At 46.6% G+C, this 16549-nt stretch overlaps 1 protein-coding gene across 3 annotated transcripts in view; it reads right to left on the reverse strand.

The window, feature by feature from the left end:
* Window positions 1-2662: 2662 nt before the first annotated feature.
* The window catches only part of CPSF3 (cleavage and polyadenylation specific factor 3), a 37286-nt gene continuing 23399 nt past the window's right edge, over window positions 2663-16549 (reverse strand). For all 3 annotated transcript variants that reach the window (XM_047782679.1, XM_047782680.1, XM_047782681.1), the window contains 7 exons: window positions 14058-14166; window positions 12625-12723; window positions 9928-10022; window positions 8770-8857; window positions 8238-8307; window positions 5619-5715; window positions 2663-2848 (listed from right to left, as the gene is read on the reverse strand). In XM_047782679.1, the coding sequence (XP_047638635.1) occupies window positions 2747-2848; window positions 5619-5715; window positions 8238-8307; window positions 8770-8857; window positions 9928-10022; window positions 12625-12723; window positions 14058-14166 (660 nt within the window). In that variant the 3' untranslated portion in view covers window positions 2663-2746. The remainder of the gene's footprint in view (window positions 2849-5618; window positions 5716-8237; window positions 8308-8769; window positions 8858-9927; window positions 10023-12624; window positions 12724-14057; window positions 14167-16549) is intronic.

Below are 16549 nucleotides of genomic sequence, written 5' to 3' on the forward strand. Positions count from 1 at the left end.
AGCCTTCGCAACCGCTGACTCCAGTGAAAGAAAAGCTCATGACGTTTGCTGAAGACAGTAAGGTAGACATCAGGGAGGACCACCATGCTGGGGTTTGGCAGTGGGGGGAGAGATTAGGCCAAACAACCAGAACAAGAAAGAAACGTGGAGGTTACAGCCGGGGCGCAGGCTGAGGGGCCAGGGGAATGCAACACTCCTAAGAGGTAGGATAAGTCTTTGCTAAACTCAGGTGACAGGGTCTTGCTGAAGGCAGGCCAGGGAATTGCCAGGAGGAGGCATTTGAGCAGATATCCTGGGTGATCAGACCAAGAGGAGTGAGGGGTTTTTGCTGAACTGATTCAGCAGGACAAAGTGGCCACAGACGGAGCCCAAGGTGGAGGCCTATTCAGAGAGAAGACAGAGGAGTCTGGCTCGAGTTTGCTTAAAGGAGGGCCTCTGTCATCTCAACCCGCAATTAAGTGTAACGGCTGTGATAAAAATGAGCCAAAAAGGGATGTCTTGAAACAACTAAGCCTAAGGTGAAAACCAGGAGAGCAAGGGAACAGTGCGTGTTAGAAAAGCCAACTTCCCGTGGCTTGGACTTGGGGTGCTAGGGGGGCTGGCTGGAGCTGGAGGCACAGGTAGGATGATGCAGAGCTTGACTCCCTCTTCAGGCTGGGAGTTCCCTGGCTTCACAGACCAACTAACTACACTTCTGATAAGATGAAGGCATCAATTCTTTTTTTGTTTTTTTAGGGCCGCACCCATGGCATATGGAGGTTCCCAGGTTAGGGGTTGAAGCAGATCTACAGATGCTGGCCTGCACCACAGCCACAGCAATGCCAGATCTGCACGGTGTCTTCAACCTACACCACAGCTCACGGCAACACCGGCTCCTTAACCCACTGAGCAAGGCCAGGGACCAAACCTGCATTCTCATGGATACTAGTCAGATTTGTTTCCACTGAGCCGCGATGGGAACGCCATCAATCCATTTTTAATGCTCCCCGGGAGATTCGACACGCAGTCAGGGTTGAGAGCCCATTAGGCCAGGTTAAGGTGTTTGGACTTCATCCTAATTACGGTAAAGGAGCCCTGAAGAAATTTCAGCAGGGGAGGCTTGAGGGCAGGTCTGTTACTTTAGGAATCAAATGTAGGCAGAGAAGGGAGGCTGCGGCAGGAACCAGAGGGGACAGATGATTTGGTGTCAGAGGCACACTGGAGGTGAGACGGGCAGATTCAACAGCAGTTTAGAATCCTTGAGTGAAACTGGTTGCCTCAGGGAGCGGGGCTCTGAAAGGACTCGCCCTTTCTGCTGTGTATAACCTGTGTTGTAAAGATATTACAAGTGTGTATTTTTTGTAACTTAAAAATGTTTTAGGAGTTTCCGTTGTGGTGCAGTGGCAATGAATCCAACTAGGAACCATGAGGGGGGTTCAATCCCTGGCCTTGATCAGTGGGTTAAGGATCCCGAGTTGCTGTGGCTGTGGTGTAGGCCGGCAGCAACAGCTCTGGTTCGACCCTAGCCTGGGAACCTCCATATGCCGAGGGTACGGCCCTAAAGAGACAAAAACAAAACAAACAAAAAAAAGTTTTAAAATCCATCATAACAGGAGTTCCCATCGTGGCTCAGAGGAAACAAATCCAACTCGTATCCATGAGGTCGCGTGTTCGATCCCTGACCTCGATCAGCAGGTTAAGGATGGGGCGTTGCCCTGAGCTGTGGTGTAGGTCGCAGACGAGGCTCGTATCTGGTGTGGCTGTGGCTGTGGCTGTGGTGTAGGCCGACGGCCGTAGCTCTGATTAGACCGCTAGCCTGGGAACTTCCATATGCCGCAGGTGTGGCCCTGAGAAGCAAAAATAAATAAAATCAAATCTATCATAACAAAATCTTAAATGGCACTTACAGAAGGTGACCCTCAGACTTTTGGTTTAGGCCAAACACTAAGTAGGAATCTTTTTTTTTTTTTTTTTTTTGACTTTTCACAGCCAGGCTGTGAAGGCGAACCTGCCCCAGGGCGTGCTTGTTCCGTTCCTGCTGAGGGAGCAGGTGGAGCCTTTCACTGAAGCAGATGCCGAAGACCCCTCCCGCCCCCACCCCCGGCAGAGTCGGTCCGGTCTCTCAGCACAAGACCAGACACCCGTGTCCAGGCCCTTGCAAGTCTGAGCTACTCGTACTTGAGCAAACTGGACTGATGATTAATACACACATAAGACAACTCAACAACATACGAGCATCCTTGAACCTGAATCATAAAAAGCATATTTTGAATATCTGAACTGAATGTGGATATTACATAAAGAAAACATTATTGAATCTTGAAAATTCTAATTTTACAAACATATAAACTAAGGAATTTGGAAAGACTATCGGGAGGGAAGAAACAGAAAAGGGGCTTAAAACGCTGATAAGCGCTAATTATTAACCCAAATTCAGAACATGGATATGAAAGCTCCGGCCATCATGCATGTCCTTTCCTTAAAGAGGACAAGCCCTTCTGCTCCCGCAGTGTGGGGGGGGTCTTCACGGTGTCAGTGGGTCCTGCATCCGTCCCTGGAGCAGACTCGGCAGCCGGCAGTTGACGGAGCAGTCCTAGAATGATGGACAAAGGAGCTGGTCCCGTAGTGGTATTTAAGGGTTGGACTAAAGGCCCTTCGTCGTCAAGAGTAAAGAGGCCCCCAGGGCAATGACTGTCTTTTATTTGAAGTCACAGAAGTCGAGCCGAGCATGACACGACTGTTTGAACATCTACAGAGGCGTGAGGTGTCAGGGAACCGGCGTGAGGGCCTCATACAGCCTCTGGGCCGCCAGCTCCACCATTTCTCGGAGGGACTCGTCGTCTTCACTCCCTTCTTCACACTCCACGGTCTGAAAGTGAGAGCACAAACATGCCGGGCAGCCCAAGTGTCTGGAGTGAATTTATTTTCTTTTTACAACTGCACCTGGGGCAGAGGGAGGTTCCCAGGCTAGGGGTCGGGTCGAATCAGAGCTGCAGCTGCCGGCCTACACCACAGCCACAGCAACGCTGGATTGGGATGGGAGCCACATCTGCAACCTCTGCAGGATCCTTAACCCACTGAACGAGGCCAAGGATTGAACCTGCATCCTCACAGAGACTACGTCAGGTTCTTAACCTGCTGAGCCCCGATGGGAACTCCTGTCTAGAATTACTATGTTAAAGAGAAACTAGTGCTCTTTAAGAACAATCATTTCCCGGAGTTCCCATCGCGGCTCAGCGGTAACAAACCTGACTGGTATCCATGAGGTTGCAGGTTTGACCCCTGGCCTCGCTCAGTGGGTTAAGGATCCCTGTTGCTGAGAAGCTGTGATGTAGGTTGCAGATGGGGCTTGGATCCCATGTTGTTATGTCTGTGGCGTAGGCCAGGCTCTATAGCTCTGATTCAACCCTAGCCAGGGAACTTCCATATACCGCAGATGTGGGCCCCCCGCCCCAAAAAAGAACAATCATTTGCTGAAGGGGTAGGATTCTTGATGATCAGAAGCCAGAACTGCTGCCCCGCACAGCTGGGGGCATGCACCTGGATGCAGAGATTCCTGACTCCACTGAGTCAGACCAGGGATTAATTTTGGAAAAAAAAAGAATAAAGGGAATAAAGAATATGTTTACTTCAAAGCCCCTGTTTTGATCTAGTAAATGACACTCCAGGGAAGTCATGCAACACAAATTATTCAGCAAGAACTGGATGTGGTCATCAACTCAACAAAACTTTGTTTTAAAAAAAGTTTATCACACCATAAATATTCCTCATATAAAAATGTAGGGAAGAAAAGCTAACACCCTTAATTCTATGATGCCTATGATAATGTCTATTGTTGACATTTCAGTGCATAACCTTCTAGATTTCTGGCTAGATATATATATATATATTTCTTTAAAACAAAGATGGGATAATTCGTACTTGCTGTCTTGTAACTTTTTTCCTCACTCAATAATGTAACGGACAACTCTGCACATTAATAAATCTACATCGCTGGAGTTCCCATCGTGGCTCAGCAGTTAGCAAACCCGACTAGCATCCATGAGGACGAAGGTTCGACCCTTGGCCTTGCTCAGTGGGTTAAGGATCCGGCATTGCCTCAGGCTGTGGTGTAGGTCCCAGATTCGGCTTGGATCTTGAGTTGCTGTGGCTCTGGCATAGGCTGGCGGCTACAGCGCCAATTTGACCCCTAGCTGGGAACCTCCATATGCCACAGGTGTGGCCCTAAAAAGACAAAGAAACCCCCCCAAAAAACCCTGCATCACCGTTCTCAGTAGCTGTGTCGAGCGTATTCCGTGATGAAGGGCACAGCAGACCCAGTGTTTTCTCAGTTACTATCTCCTACTCTTGGATATTTAGGTCTCTTGGAGTTTTGCTATAATCGATGCTAAAATATCTACCTATCTACCTACTCACTTCCCTAATCATGTTCTCTGGTGAAAGCCAGCAAAGGGCATCGTGCATACAGGTGTGTACTTTGAAGGCTTTGGACGCCAATCGGCAAACGGCGCTGCAGCCAGAACGCCCTGCCCGCCCTACAACCTCCTCCCTGGCCCGGCGGAACCAGGGGCAGCGGTGTCCCTCCTCGTTCACCACCAGCGGGTCCCAGCACTCTTTTTACTTGGTGCTGACAGAAACACAGAAAGAGGGATACTTTATACTTTCGGTCTGTGCTTCCTTTAACTCCCAGTGGATCTGATCTGACACATTTGTTTCGCGTGCTTATTGGCTATATTTCTTCTCTAGCGAATTACTTGTTAGTGTTCTTGGCTTATTCTTCTATTGAGGTAAAAGAAACCGAGTGTTTGCTCAAAACAGCTATACGGTCAAAGAATACATGAACAAAATCCCAAACATGTGCTATTGGTTTAGCAGAACTGTTCTACTCTTCAAAAGCCACTCCCCCCCCACCCCAAGGAAGAGACACATATTCACTTATGCTTATGAAATAATTCCTCAAGGCCTGCAGGGGTGGTGGGAGCAGGCCCCGCACACACGAATCCCACTGCTTGCAAAAGCCACTTGGATCTTGCTGTGAGCAGGAAAGCCGCTTCTCTGGAAAACCTGCGTCACATGGAGGCCAAAGTAGAGAAAGCCGAGGCGGATTGAGGAATTCTATGGAAATGGAGCCCGGTGGAGTCAGCGAGACGAGCGAAAGGAACCCTCTGCAGCCACAGGGAAAACCACTTAGGGCAGAACGAGAAGCAAAAGTATGGATGTAAAACCTGACGGCAGAGGAGTTCCCGTGATGGCGCAGTGGTTAACGAATCCGACTAGGAACCATGAGGTTGCGGGTTCGGTCCCTGCCCTTGCTCAGTGGGTTAACGATCCGGCGTTGCCGTGAGCTGTGGTGTAGGTTGCAGACGCGGCTCGGATCCCGCGTTGCTGTGGCTCTGGCGTAGGCCGGTGGCTACAGCTCCGATTAGACCCCTAGCCTGGGAACCTCCATATTCCATGGGAGTGGCCCAAGGAAATGGCAAAAAGCCAAAAAAAAAACAAAAAAACCTGACAACAGAAATACAGTCTATCTTTAAAATCTAGGAAATGCCCAAATGCAAAAGTAAACTGCAGACCAGATTATTTTTTGCGCTCACTTTATCCCCCAGTGCCTTGCAATGCAGGAAGGAACAGCTACATACCCGCGTCTCCAAGTTTATGTTGGCAGTTTTTCCATCCACGGTGACACTAAGAGCAGAACCGTCTTTTACGCTAACGCAGTCCTCTCCAAATATGTCCCTTAAGATAAACAAAGATGCGGCATTAGTGGAAACTGTTTTATAAATATGTAAAGTACACTTTTACAGACTTGGGGAATAATAATATTTGAGATAGGCCCTCGTTCTGAGGTAGAGTCCTTATATCTACTCCTGAAATGCACTTACTTATTTTCGCACATTTTATTAATTTTGTAAGGCATGAAATATATACAGCTATCATTTATTAAGAACAAGCGTCACACGTGGCACTTCATATCCGCTCTCGTCACCTATAATAACTGTGGCAGGGAGCCCTTTTAGGCACGAGGGGCACGAGGCAGTGAGGGCACCTGCTTGGAGCCCCCGGCTCGTGGGCACCCACGTGGGCGACGTGTCCAGGCCTCCAGGTCCACGGGCCGCCAGCCCTCTAACCCGCTCCGAAGGCCTCCTTCCGGTTAACCCTGGGCTCACGGAGCATCTTCTCCGTGCCGGGTGCGCTGGGCCCCGGGGAGGTGGAAAATCCCAAGACGCTGCCTCCGTCACCGAAGAGCGACGGTCTATCCGATTCCACACTTGTCCCCATCAATGACAGAGACACCTGCAACCAGCAGCCGAAGCAGCGGGAGGGACGCAGGCGAGGAATGGTAGTCAGTGACTCGAAAAACTCCCCAGACACGGGTCAGCTTGACAGTCGAGCACTGAAAAAAGCTATATTCCAGGGCAGGGGGTCGGGGGAGAAGGGACATTAACTGCCTGCTCTTCCGGGCAGTTATGGGAATAACACGTTTGAATAAACTGGCTGGGCAACCTTGTACTAAGGGAAAATACTTTATTTTAACTACAGAAATGTATTCAAAAGAACAGGCCTCATTTTTATGCAACCAGTTGTCGGTTTGTTAAAGAAATTTATCCACATATAATCCTAAGGATTTAAAGAGCTGGAGTGACAGCCGCAGTTTTCAGACTGGGACCGACCTGGGAGTTGAAACAAGCCGGCACCTCACACTCAGGGGGCGCGTGTGGGCCCTGGCCCTGGCCTCCTGTGCCCGCCTTTGTGGAAGGGTGTATGTGGGAGGGCAGGGGGCCCAGGCAGGGTCCGGGGCAGGAAACCAGGGGATGGCGAGGGTGAAGGGCCAGCAGCCTGGAGCGGATGCCTGCGTGCGGCTCAGTGGAGGAGCAGGGTATAGGCCTCTGTCCGGCACCCACGGGTGCACCTGGGAAGCTCGGCCGTACCAGGGCAACACAGGGCTTTCTATTTCTGTAAAGCCGCTGAAAACAGAGCTGCTCACAGCACAACTGCGCTCGATGCGTCCCCTGGACAGGCACAGGAGAGCACTGTCACCTGTCCGCTACAAAAGGGCTTTTCCCCCTGGGGTCCCAAGAGGCGCTTCAGAGAAAGGGGCGTCTAACTCCTTAAAAACCAAAGATAAGACTGTGTGTGCGCTTCCCCTTCCAGGTGAAGTTCCACAGTTCGAGGAGTCAGGGTCTAAAATGATTAAAACACGCAGACTCCCAGGCTGGCAGGCCAGGCTCCCAGACACTGCAGAGGAGCAGGGCTGGGCACCGGCGGACACGGGACCCACAGCCTTCTCACGGCAGTGCAAACTGTCGGCTGGTTTTTAGGTTGTATGGCAGGTGTGCTTTTTAAAATCAAAATGCCGCCACCAAGAGCACTTCTGAAGCTGTGTGACACCGTTGGTAAGCCACCATTTAAAGCCTATCACCCATTTTAAAAAGCCAGTAAATGGCTGCTGTAGAAGACTATCAGCGTGGAATTTGGGGGAAAGGAAGGGGCACAGATAGGAACATAAAAACCTCCAAGCCTGCAGAGCGCCGTATTTTACCAAACCACCTAGGTAAGTAACCTTCAGCTTAAAAACAGAAGCGGTCATTTACTCAGCAGGTATTTGAGAGATTGCTATGTTCAAGGCACTACGCTAGATGCTGAAATGATAAAACAATTCAAATCTTTTTCTTCTTCCTTTTTGGGATATCATACATAAGGTTAAATTGCAGTTATCCACTAAGAAGCAGTTTTAAATGGCTATTTTGTTTGGAAAAAAATGTTCTGAAACAGTGGAGGAAAGGCCTGATCGCTGGCATTCCGAGAAAAGTCTAAAGGTGACTGACGGTTTGCAGGCTTACTATCTGAAAGAGTCCAGAAAATTACTGCTCCTGTGGAGCTCTATTCAGGGAGAAGTAAGTGTATAACAATTCTTAGAGGCGTACTGACACGAGGTTAAAATCTGAGTACTTGTCCTTGATGACAAGGTTTTATCCGGCTACGTGAGCCACAGAGAAGCATCGTGAGGCTCCGCATTAAGTAAAAGGTATTTACAGCAAAGTGGCCGTGGCCAAGCGGGTCACAGGGACTCAGAACTGGTGAGAGGGTTTAGCTGGAAGGAAGCGGTTCAAACTCCTTTGCTGGCAGAAACAGAGGCCCCCGGACTCGTTAAGGGACCTTGTCTGAGCCTCACAAGCAGGTGGCAACGCCACCAGAAGGGACTCCTCCCCAGCCCCTGCTTGGCCGCCCTGCGGAGCAGGAACAGACACCACACTTACTGGAGCATGATCTCCAACCTCTTGCTGTAAACGTGCATCTCTAACTTTTTAGAAACCTTCTGGACTGCACCTGGAAAGAAAAAGCAACAGGGCGTTCAATCTCCAAAGCCCTATTTAGAATACCTTCCGAATCAATAATCGGAACACAGCTGCTGAGAAACCAAAGTGGTTTATTCAACAAGTTTCGTCAAACACGGAGACAGCAGCAGCCCGTTCTCCTGGTGGCCATGCTGGTTCGATTCAGCAGCATTTTGGAATTTCTGATTAAACTGTTTTTAAGAGACCGTTACCAAGAGATTTTATCTTTGCGTTAACGGGCAACCATATTTTTACAGCGTGAATGAAGACACAGGACAAAAAGTAAATAAAATATGAGCAATGTGCATTGTTATGCATATATTATATTTTAGAAGTTAAAGGAATGAAAAAATCAGGTTTTGAGTTCTTTAGGACTCTGTTTTCTGCTTCTTACTTCAGAGAACCATGGGAGAAATGAAAGAATTAATGGATAAAAAATAAAGTAATTTTGTACCTTTCCTTATTTTCGGGTTTGACTGAACTTCTAATATCACGGTTGTTACCGTATCTGCATACATATCATTGGAAGGGTTTGCCAACCACTGTAAAGCAAGAGGCAGAATTAGGGAATTTAAAACTCCAACAGTGGGAACCGTATTTACCTAAATTAATGATTTCCAGCCCTTGCAGGTTTGGGTTATTTTAATTAATTAATTTATTTAGCTTTTTAGGACCACACCTGCGGCATATGGAGGTTCCCAGGCTAGGGGTCCATCAGAGCTGCAGCTTCTGGCCTACACCAGCCACTGCAACGCCAGATCCGAGCCGTGTCTACGACCTACACCACAGCTCACGGCAACACTGGATCCTTAACCCACTGAGCGAGGCCAGGGGTCCAACCCGCAACCTCATGGTTTCTAGTCGGATTTGTTAACCACTGCGCCACGATGGGAACTGCAGATTTGGGTTATTTTAATGCTGCTTATTTGTTTTTTTGTGTTTTTTTGTTGTTGTTGTTTTTTGTTTTTTGTCTTTTTAGCTATTTCTTGGGCCGCTCCCGCGGCATATGGAGGTTCCCAGGCTAGGGGTTGAATCGGAGCTGTAGCCAACGGCCTATGCCAGAGCCACAGCAACGCGGGATCCGAGCCGCGTCTGCAACCTACACCACAGCTCACGGCAACGCCGGATCGTCAACCCACTGAGCAAGGGCAGGGACCGAACCCGCAACCTCATGGTTCCTAGTCGGATTCGTGAACCACTGCGCCACGACGGGAACTCCTAATGCTGCTTATTTGAATCATCACACTCCGTGCTCTTAAGAAGTATCCCATGACAAGTTTGCTTGCTTCAAGGTAAGAGAATTATATTTTTATCTTGGGGAGATTTAGACGTTTTGATAATCAAACTAAAGACATCCTGGTGTTACCTACCACAAAATCAGTTAGGACTTACTCGCAGGCGACACCTCTCAGAGCATTACACATACTAAATACTACGCCTTATTATTAGTTTCTATGTTACTGCACCTACACAGAAAACACCTGGCTACGTTATGTTTAAAGCCAACCTTGAAAAGAAGAATGCACACACATATATTTTCCGACAATTTTCTTCCTGATTGGGACAAAACCAATTTTCTCTGCAATGACACGTGAACTCAGGATGCCCTTACCTCTAATACCACCATTCCTGGTTCCTGTATTACAGTAATATTTTTGAACACTTTCAAAGCAGGTTTTTCTTGAATTTCTAATTCTTCTACATCACCTGAAAAAAAGAAATTATGAGATGTATTTAACTTTCTGGTAATCCTCTAGAGCTCAGTTACTCATGTGTTTATAGAAGCAGCTGAAGGAAAGATGATACACAATGAAAAAATGTAATAGCTCATTTGTATAGTCAGATTTCAAGCAGCTAAGTTTTATATTAATTGCTAACAGCAACCGAAAGATCTCAACATGTATGATAAAAGTTCATATAACTAGATAGGATTTTTAAATTTTTTTTATTATTATTATTTTTTTGTCTTTTTAGGGCCCCACCAGTGGCATATGGAGGTTCCCAGGCTAGAGGTCTAATGGGAGCCATTGCCGCCAGCCTACGCCAAAGCCACAGCAACACCATATCCAAGCCACATCTGTGACCTACACCACAGCTCATGGCAACTCTGGATTCTTAACCCACTGAGTGAGGCCGGGGATTGAACCCGCAACCTCGTGGTTCCTAGTTGGATTCACTTCCACTGCATTTTATCAATTGCAAACTTTGCTGACTGTCAAACACCTGTGCTTGCAGAAGAGATTTAACTGACCACCATCTTAAAATTTAACAGGAGACGAATGACTACGGGTCACTTCTACCTTCTGTTTCATAGGCTTTTTCTTCTTTTTTTTTTTGTAGGGCCACACCCACGGCATATGGAAGTTCCCAAGCTAGGGGTTGAATCAGGGCTACAGCTGCTGGCCTATGCCACAGCCATGGCAACTCAGGATCTGAGCCGTGTCTGCGACCTATGCCACAGCTCACGGCATTGCCCAATCCCTTAACCTGCTGAGCCAGGCCAGGGATCAAACCTGCATCTTCATGAGTAATCAGGTTCTTAACCCACCGAGTCACAATGGGAATTCCTGTTTCATAGGTTTAATGGTTCTGCAGGGACATTCCATTGTCTAAGATGAGACTTTCCTGGTTTCCCCAGTAACCTGTTAATTAAGGATTAATTCAAACACATCTTATTAACTTCCTATGTTATAACCTATAATTCTAACATGAGGATCTGAGGTTAAAAAAAGATATTCTTTCTATTGATGATTTTATGGTAGTACTTTACTATATGAATTATAAAGAGCATATTAATAGAAAGTGAAATTTTGCGATCTGGAGTGTTTTTGCTTAATAGCGAGATCCCGTGCCTTTTTTTTTTTTTTTTTGGTTTTTTTATGGCTGCCTCAGAGCATATGGCAGGCAGTTCCCAGGCTAGGGGTCGAATCGGAGCTACAGCTGCCGGCCTACACCACAGCCACTGCAACACCAGATCCAAGCTGCGTCTGTGACCTACACCACAGCTCACAGCAACGCCGGATCCTTAACCCACTGAGCAAGGCCAGGGAGTGAACCTGCATCCTCATGGATACTAGTCAGATTCATCACCGCTGAGCCAAGATGGGAACTCCAGGGAGCCCATGCCTTTTAACTTAGTCATTACCTCTCATGATGTTAATACACAAAAATCTCTACTTCGAAATGGTCTAATATGAAAACAGTGGGTTACTCTTTACTGGCCTTTGACCATGCACTCTGACAAAACCTGTTGGATAGTAGTTCCCTGGTGGCCCTACCAGTTAAGGACCTGACATTGTCACTGCTGGTCCGATCCCTGGCCTGGGAACTCTTACATGCCACAGGAAAACAAATGAACAAAGGAGCCCCACCAAAACAAAACCAAACCCAAACAAAAACAAAAAACCTCCAGTATAGATTTGTACTGATGGAACCAGAAAAATTTTCACTTAAAAGAAATAGATAAAATTCAGGTATAGTTGGGAATTCCAGTTGTGGCGCAGTGGAAATGAATCCGACTAGGAATCATGAGGTTGTGGGTTCCATCCCTGGCCTCGCTCAGTGGGTTAAGGATCCGGCATTACCATGAGCTGTGGTGTAGGTCAGAGACGTGGCTTGGATCTGGCGTTGCTGTGGGTCTGGCGTAGGCAGGCAGCACCAGCTCTGATTCGACCCTTAGCCTGGGAATCTCCATATGCCTCGGGTGCGGCCCTAAAAAGACAAAAGACAAAAAAAAATTAGGTATAATAAACCAATAAAGTAGAATTTAAACACAAGAAGCAAAACCACCAATATTTTTAGAATTTTAAGTGGATCAAGAATAAGAGGTAAGAGATTTTAGAGATGTTTATCAGTATATTTTCAAAATTTTCATCTAAAGGTGATAATAATATGATCAAGTGACATATAAATAAAATCTGTGTAATTCTGAGACAGTTACCAAAATGAACATCCTTAGATGTAGATACAGAATTACCTTACTCAAAAAACAAGCAACTTAGGAGTTCCCGTCATGGCTCAGGAGTTAACGAATCCAACTAGGAACCATGAGGTTGCAGGTTTGATCCCTGGCCTCGCTCAGTGGGTTAAGGATCTGGTGTTGCTGTGAGCTGTGGTGTAGGTCACAGATGTGGCTTGGATCCCGCGTCGCTGTGGCTTTGGAGTGGGCCGGCGGCTACAGCTCCGATTGGACCCCTAGCCTGGGAACCTCCATATGCCTCCGGATCGGACCTAGAAAAGGCAAAAAGACAAAAAAACCAAAAAACAAAAAACCCCAAACAACTTAGCGAATGTCAATAAATACACATACCTGTCAACTTCTGGAGCTGGTAAGAGAGCAAATTAAAAGGACCGGTATATGGAATGGCTTGGGTCTGCTTCACAGTGCTCATGGCCAAGTCAGTATAATCTGAAGAGGAAAGTAGAATACATATACTTTAAGAAACAATACCAGTCCCACAAAATACAACTTGTAAATACACACCAGGCAGGAATAAAGAAAAGAGAAGTACAAGCCAAGTAAGAAAGGACATGTTTCTCAGGCTCTCAAGATGCATCTCAATTGGTTTCATCCTACAATCCCCCCCCCCCGCCCCCCGCCCCCGCTCACAGTAACTTGTGCTCCGCCCCAAGGCAGGTGCATCCCCAAGCATACAGGCCCCTGAGCATCTCCAAGCCCGTAGGGAGCTGTCCCCCGCCACCTTTTCTACTTGGCAACTCCCGGCGGTCCTCCGCCACCAGCCATGAGAGCCACTGGGTCTGCAAAGCTTTCCCCACGTCTTCTAGGCCCACTCTTTCCTCACACACTCATGCACTTCTGCCCATCGCGGCTCAGTGGTGTTCTCTCAATAAAAGGCTTTTCAAGGGCTGGACTGTGTTTTTTAACTAGTCCTCCTGCACCCAGCACAACGCTGGGCATAGAGTAAGCACTCGCCTGCTGCTAATGCAAAAGTTATCTTCCACTGCGTGACTGCCTGAAAGCCGACCGCTGGCCTGTCTCACAGCTGAACACCTAAACGCTGCTGCCAGTTCTTACCCCCCACCTTTTTTGTTTGATTGCCACGTGGCATATGGAATTCCCAGATCAGGGATCAGATCCAAGCTACAGCTGTGACCTCTGCCGTAGCTGTGACAACGCTGGATCCTTTCACCAACTGTGCTGGGCCGGGGATTGAACCTTGCAGCCTGGTGCTGCAGAGGTGCCACCAATCCCACTGTACCACAGCAGGAACTCCTATTTCTTATTCCTTGACAAAGCACTTTTAATTTCTTAGTGCCATATAAATAAAACTGAGCACAGTTATTTACTTGAAGATAATACCATATTTACTGCAAAAGGAATGACAGCATAGCATTTACACAGGCATGAAAATATAAGGCCCAGCAAGCGACTTAAAATTATGGGTCATAAAAATCAAAACGCCTGTGTGAGGAGTCTAAGATGACTCCAGGAAATGAAGCACCACGGAGAATGGCAGCGGACGGGCCTGGGAAGGGTCCGCAGGAGCCTGTCTGTCTCCCAGGGGAACTTACATTCCCAACTGAGAAAAATGTTACCTCACAAAGAATTTAAATGTTTTAATAGTTCAAGGAAGGTTTTTTTCCCATAAAGCTAACTAGATTATTAAGTTTCAACCATCTGGTTGTTATTTAAAATGTGCCACTAGGTACTAAGAGAAGTTTTTGTAGATTTTCTCAAAGGCTAAAACCCAAATGCAATTGGACATTTAACAGTATACTTACTGGAGAGGTCACAAGGGGAAAGGATGTGATAATTAAAATTTCTTTTAACAAGTATTCCTGAGACCCGCTGGCCTTGTTCTGGTTTTTTGTCTGCTAAAAAGCCCATGACCTATTACAAAACAAACAAACCAACCAACAATTTGAAGAGAACAGAATCTAGTAAAATACAATTCATTACTCAGGGACCGAATAATTGTAAGGCTGACAGATATTTCGACCATGAAAACAACACGTGTTCAAACCTGAAAATACAACTTGTGTTCAAACCTGAAAACATACAATGTTATATACCCGTAAGAGCAGGGCGGTACCCAGGCTACCAAGGGAGCAAAGGTTAGAGTCACGGGGACAGGTCTGGCCAGAACGGCGGGTTCAGCTCGGTTCCAATCAGTTCAGCAGCCAAGTCAACCCACTGAGCCCGGGGCTTAAGAAGCCTCGACAGCGAGGGTGAGAAGACGGCTGGCGAGGCCAGACACGTGCGGCTCCCTCAGGCGGGCTGGCAACCTCGCCCACGGACGGACGGAGCCCCACGGCACAAAGGTGTGAGGTCATGCCAGAGGCAACACGAAGAGCAGCAGCATCCCTGACTAGAGATGTCAGGAAAGGCAGGTATGATGAGCTCCAGGGAGTACTGACTGCTCAAAACCTACCGCCACCTCCGAAACACCTTACAAACATGGACTCCGACGTCCCCAAATGTAACTTTTCTCAGCTATAAATAAAGGAACGCCAAGGGGATAAAGACCCCACATTCCTTATACGTTCACCTCTCATCAGTTAAGGGCAGGTGGCAGGGGTAACATTCGTTCTTATAACTCTACTGGGGCTTCGCTCTGCTTCACGTGACTTCTCAGGGTTAGTTCTTCCTGAAATGCTGGTGCCTTCCTGGGAAGGAGTTCTGCTGCCAGGGGGCAGATGTCAGGACAGTGACGCCCTAGGTGCTGATGAGGTGGGCAGGCCTGTCTGCCTGGAGAACCAAGGACCTCAGAGAAAAAGTCCACCCTCCGCTGCCAGCTTCTCTCTTTCTCCAAGCATGTGCCAGTTCCCAGCATGCAGATTTATTCCCAAACATACAACAGGTTGGCCTGACAATTCTAGACAATAAAGTACATGGATTTTTTTTTTGGATAATTCTTTTTTGTGGATCTGATTTCTTTGCCAGCTTCTTAGTTTCTGTTTTATGTGGCTGAGGATGGCTGCCATAAACCTGACTTCTCCCAAAGTACTAGGTTATAGGAAAAAAAAAAATTAAAGCTCATGATTTTAAATAGCTAACATCACGGAGAAATTACAGAATAACACTGTAACATAAAGCTATATTTGGGAAAACAGATAGGGACAATAGTTTCCCTATGCATATAAAAAGACACGTAAAAGTATTCTCAGTTCCGTAGTCAAAAAAGATTTTTAAATGCTATATACTATATTTCTTGAGGATTTATGATGCACAAGGGCCTAATAAAAACTCTGGAAAGTCTTGCTACAAGCTCAGCTTACTTTCGTTTCACTCAGCTTCTCCTGAACAGTCTGCCTGCAAAACTTTCTTTTTCTTCCCCCACTGCAACCAGCAGAATTTTCGAGATTCCCAACAGAGTATATTTTTCTACAGGTATGAGATTCCTCCCATTAAACTGACCCCTGGGAAGTTTTGTGAACAGTAAGATTCAGGAGTAAATACAACTATTTGCTCTTCTTTGGCCGGAAAAGTCTCACATCCTAATTTTTGCAAATTTGTTTTCTCCTCAACTCTGCTGCAAGGAGCAATGTTTATCCATTAGCTTCCTCATTTCTGGCTCATTATGGACTAAAAGAATTCTGTAAAATTGTTTGTTAACACATTTGATATTTAAAATTTCAGGGAAATCATTAAAAAGTTGCCTTTAGAGGTATCCGAAAAAAAGATTTTTGATGAACAAGAGGTAAAAATGCAGACTTCTTACGGCAGCCCTCTAAAATCCCAGGTAAGGTTTTTTGCCCTTAACTATTTCTTTTTTAGTTCCTTTTTAAACTCTGAGCATATTATATTTCATCATCGAAAATGATTAACTCTTAAAAAGATAAACTTTTATAAATTCCGTCATATCCACAGATAATATGTTCAGAGACATGGGCCTATCTTTCGATTCTTGGGGAGAATGCCCAGAGGTGGACAGAACACTGTACTGGATGCACTAAAAAACAATAATGGAAAAAACAAACCACACAACCCCCGCCCCCCCAACACAGTAAAAGGACATTCGCTTACGCTCTGACACGGGAATAAAAGTAAGTGAGAATGTGTGGGTTACAAGCCAAAAAACTCAGTATGAAGATCTTATGTATTTGAAAAATTTCCACGTGAAAAGCAAGTTAGTGGACCTAGAAAAGGCCTAAAAACCCAAGGGTAACGTTCTTGTGGCACCGACTGAACAGACAGAAACCACTGCTAAGCCCATTATCTTGATGAACCAGGAGGCAGATTTTCTCACAAGGAAACATTTCCCGAAAGGGAA

The sequence above is a fragment of the Phacochoerus africanus genome, chromosome 5 (genome assembly GCF_016906955.1).
Source record: "Phacochoerus africanus isolate WHEZ1 chromosome 5, ROS_Pafr_v1, whole genome shotgun sequence".
Classification (NCBI taxonomy): domain Eukaryota; kingdom Metazoa; phylum Chordata; class Mammalia; order Artiodactyla; family Suidae; genus Phacochoerus; species Phacochoerus africanus.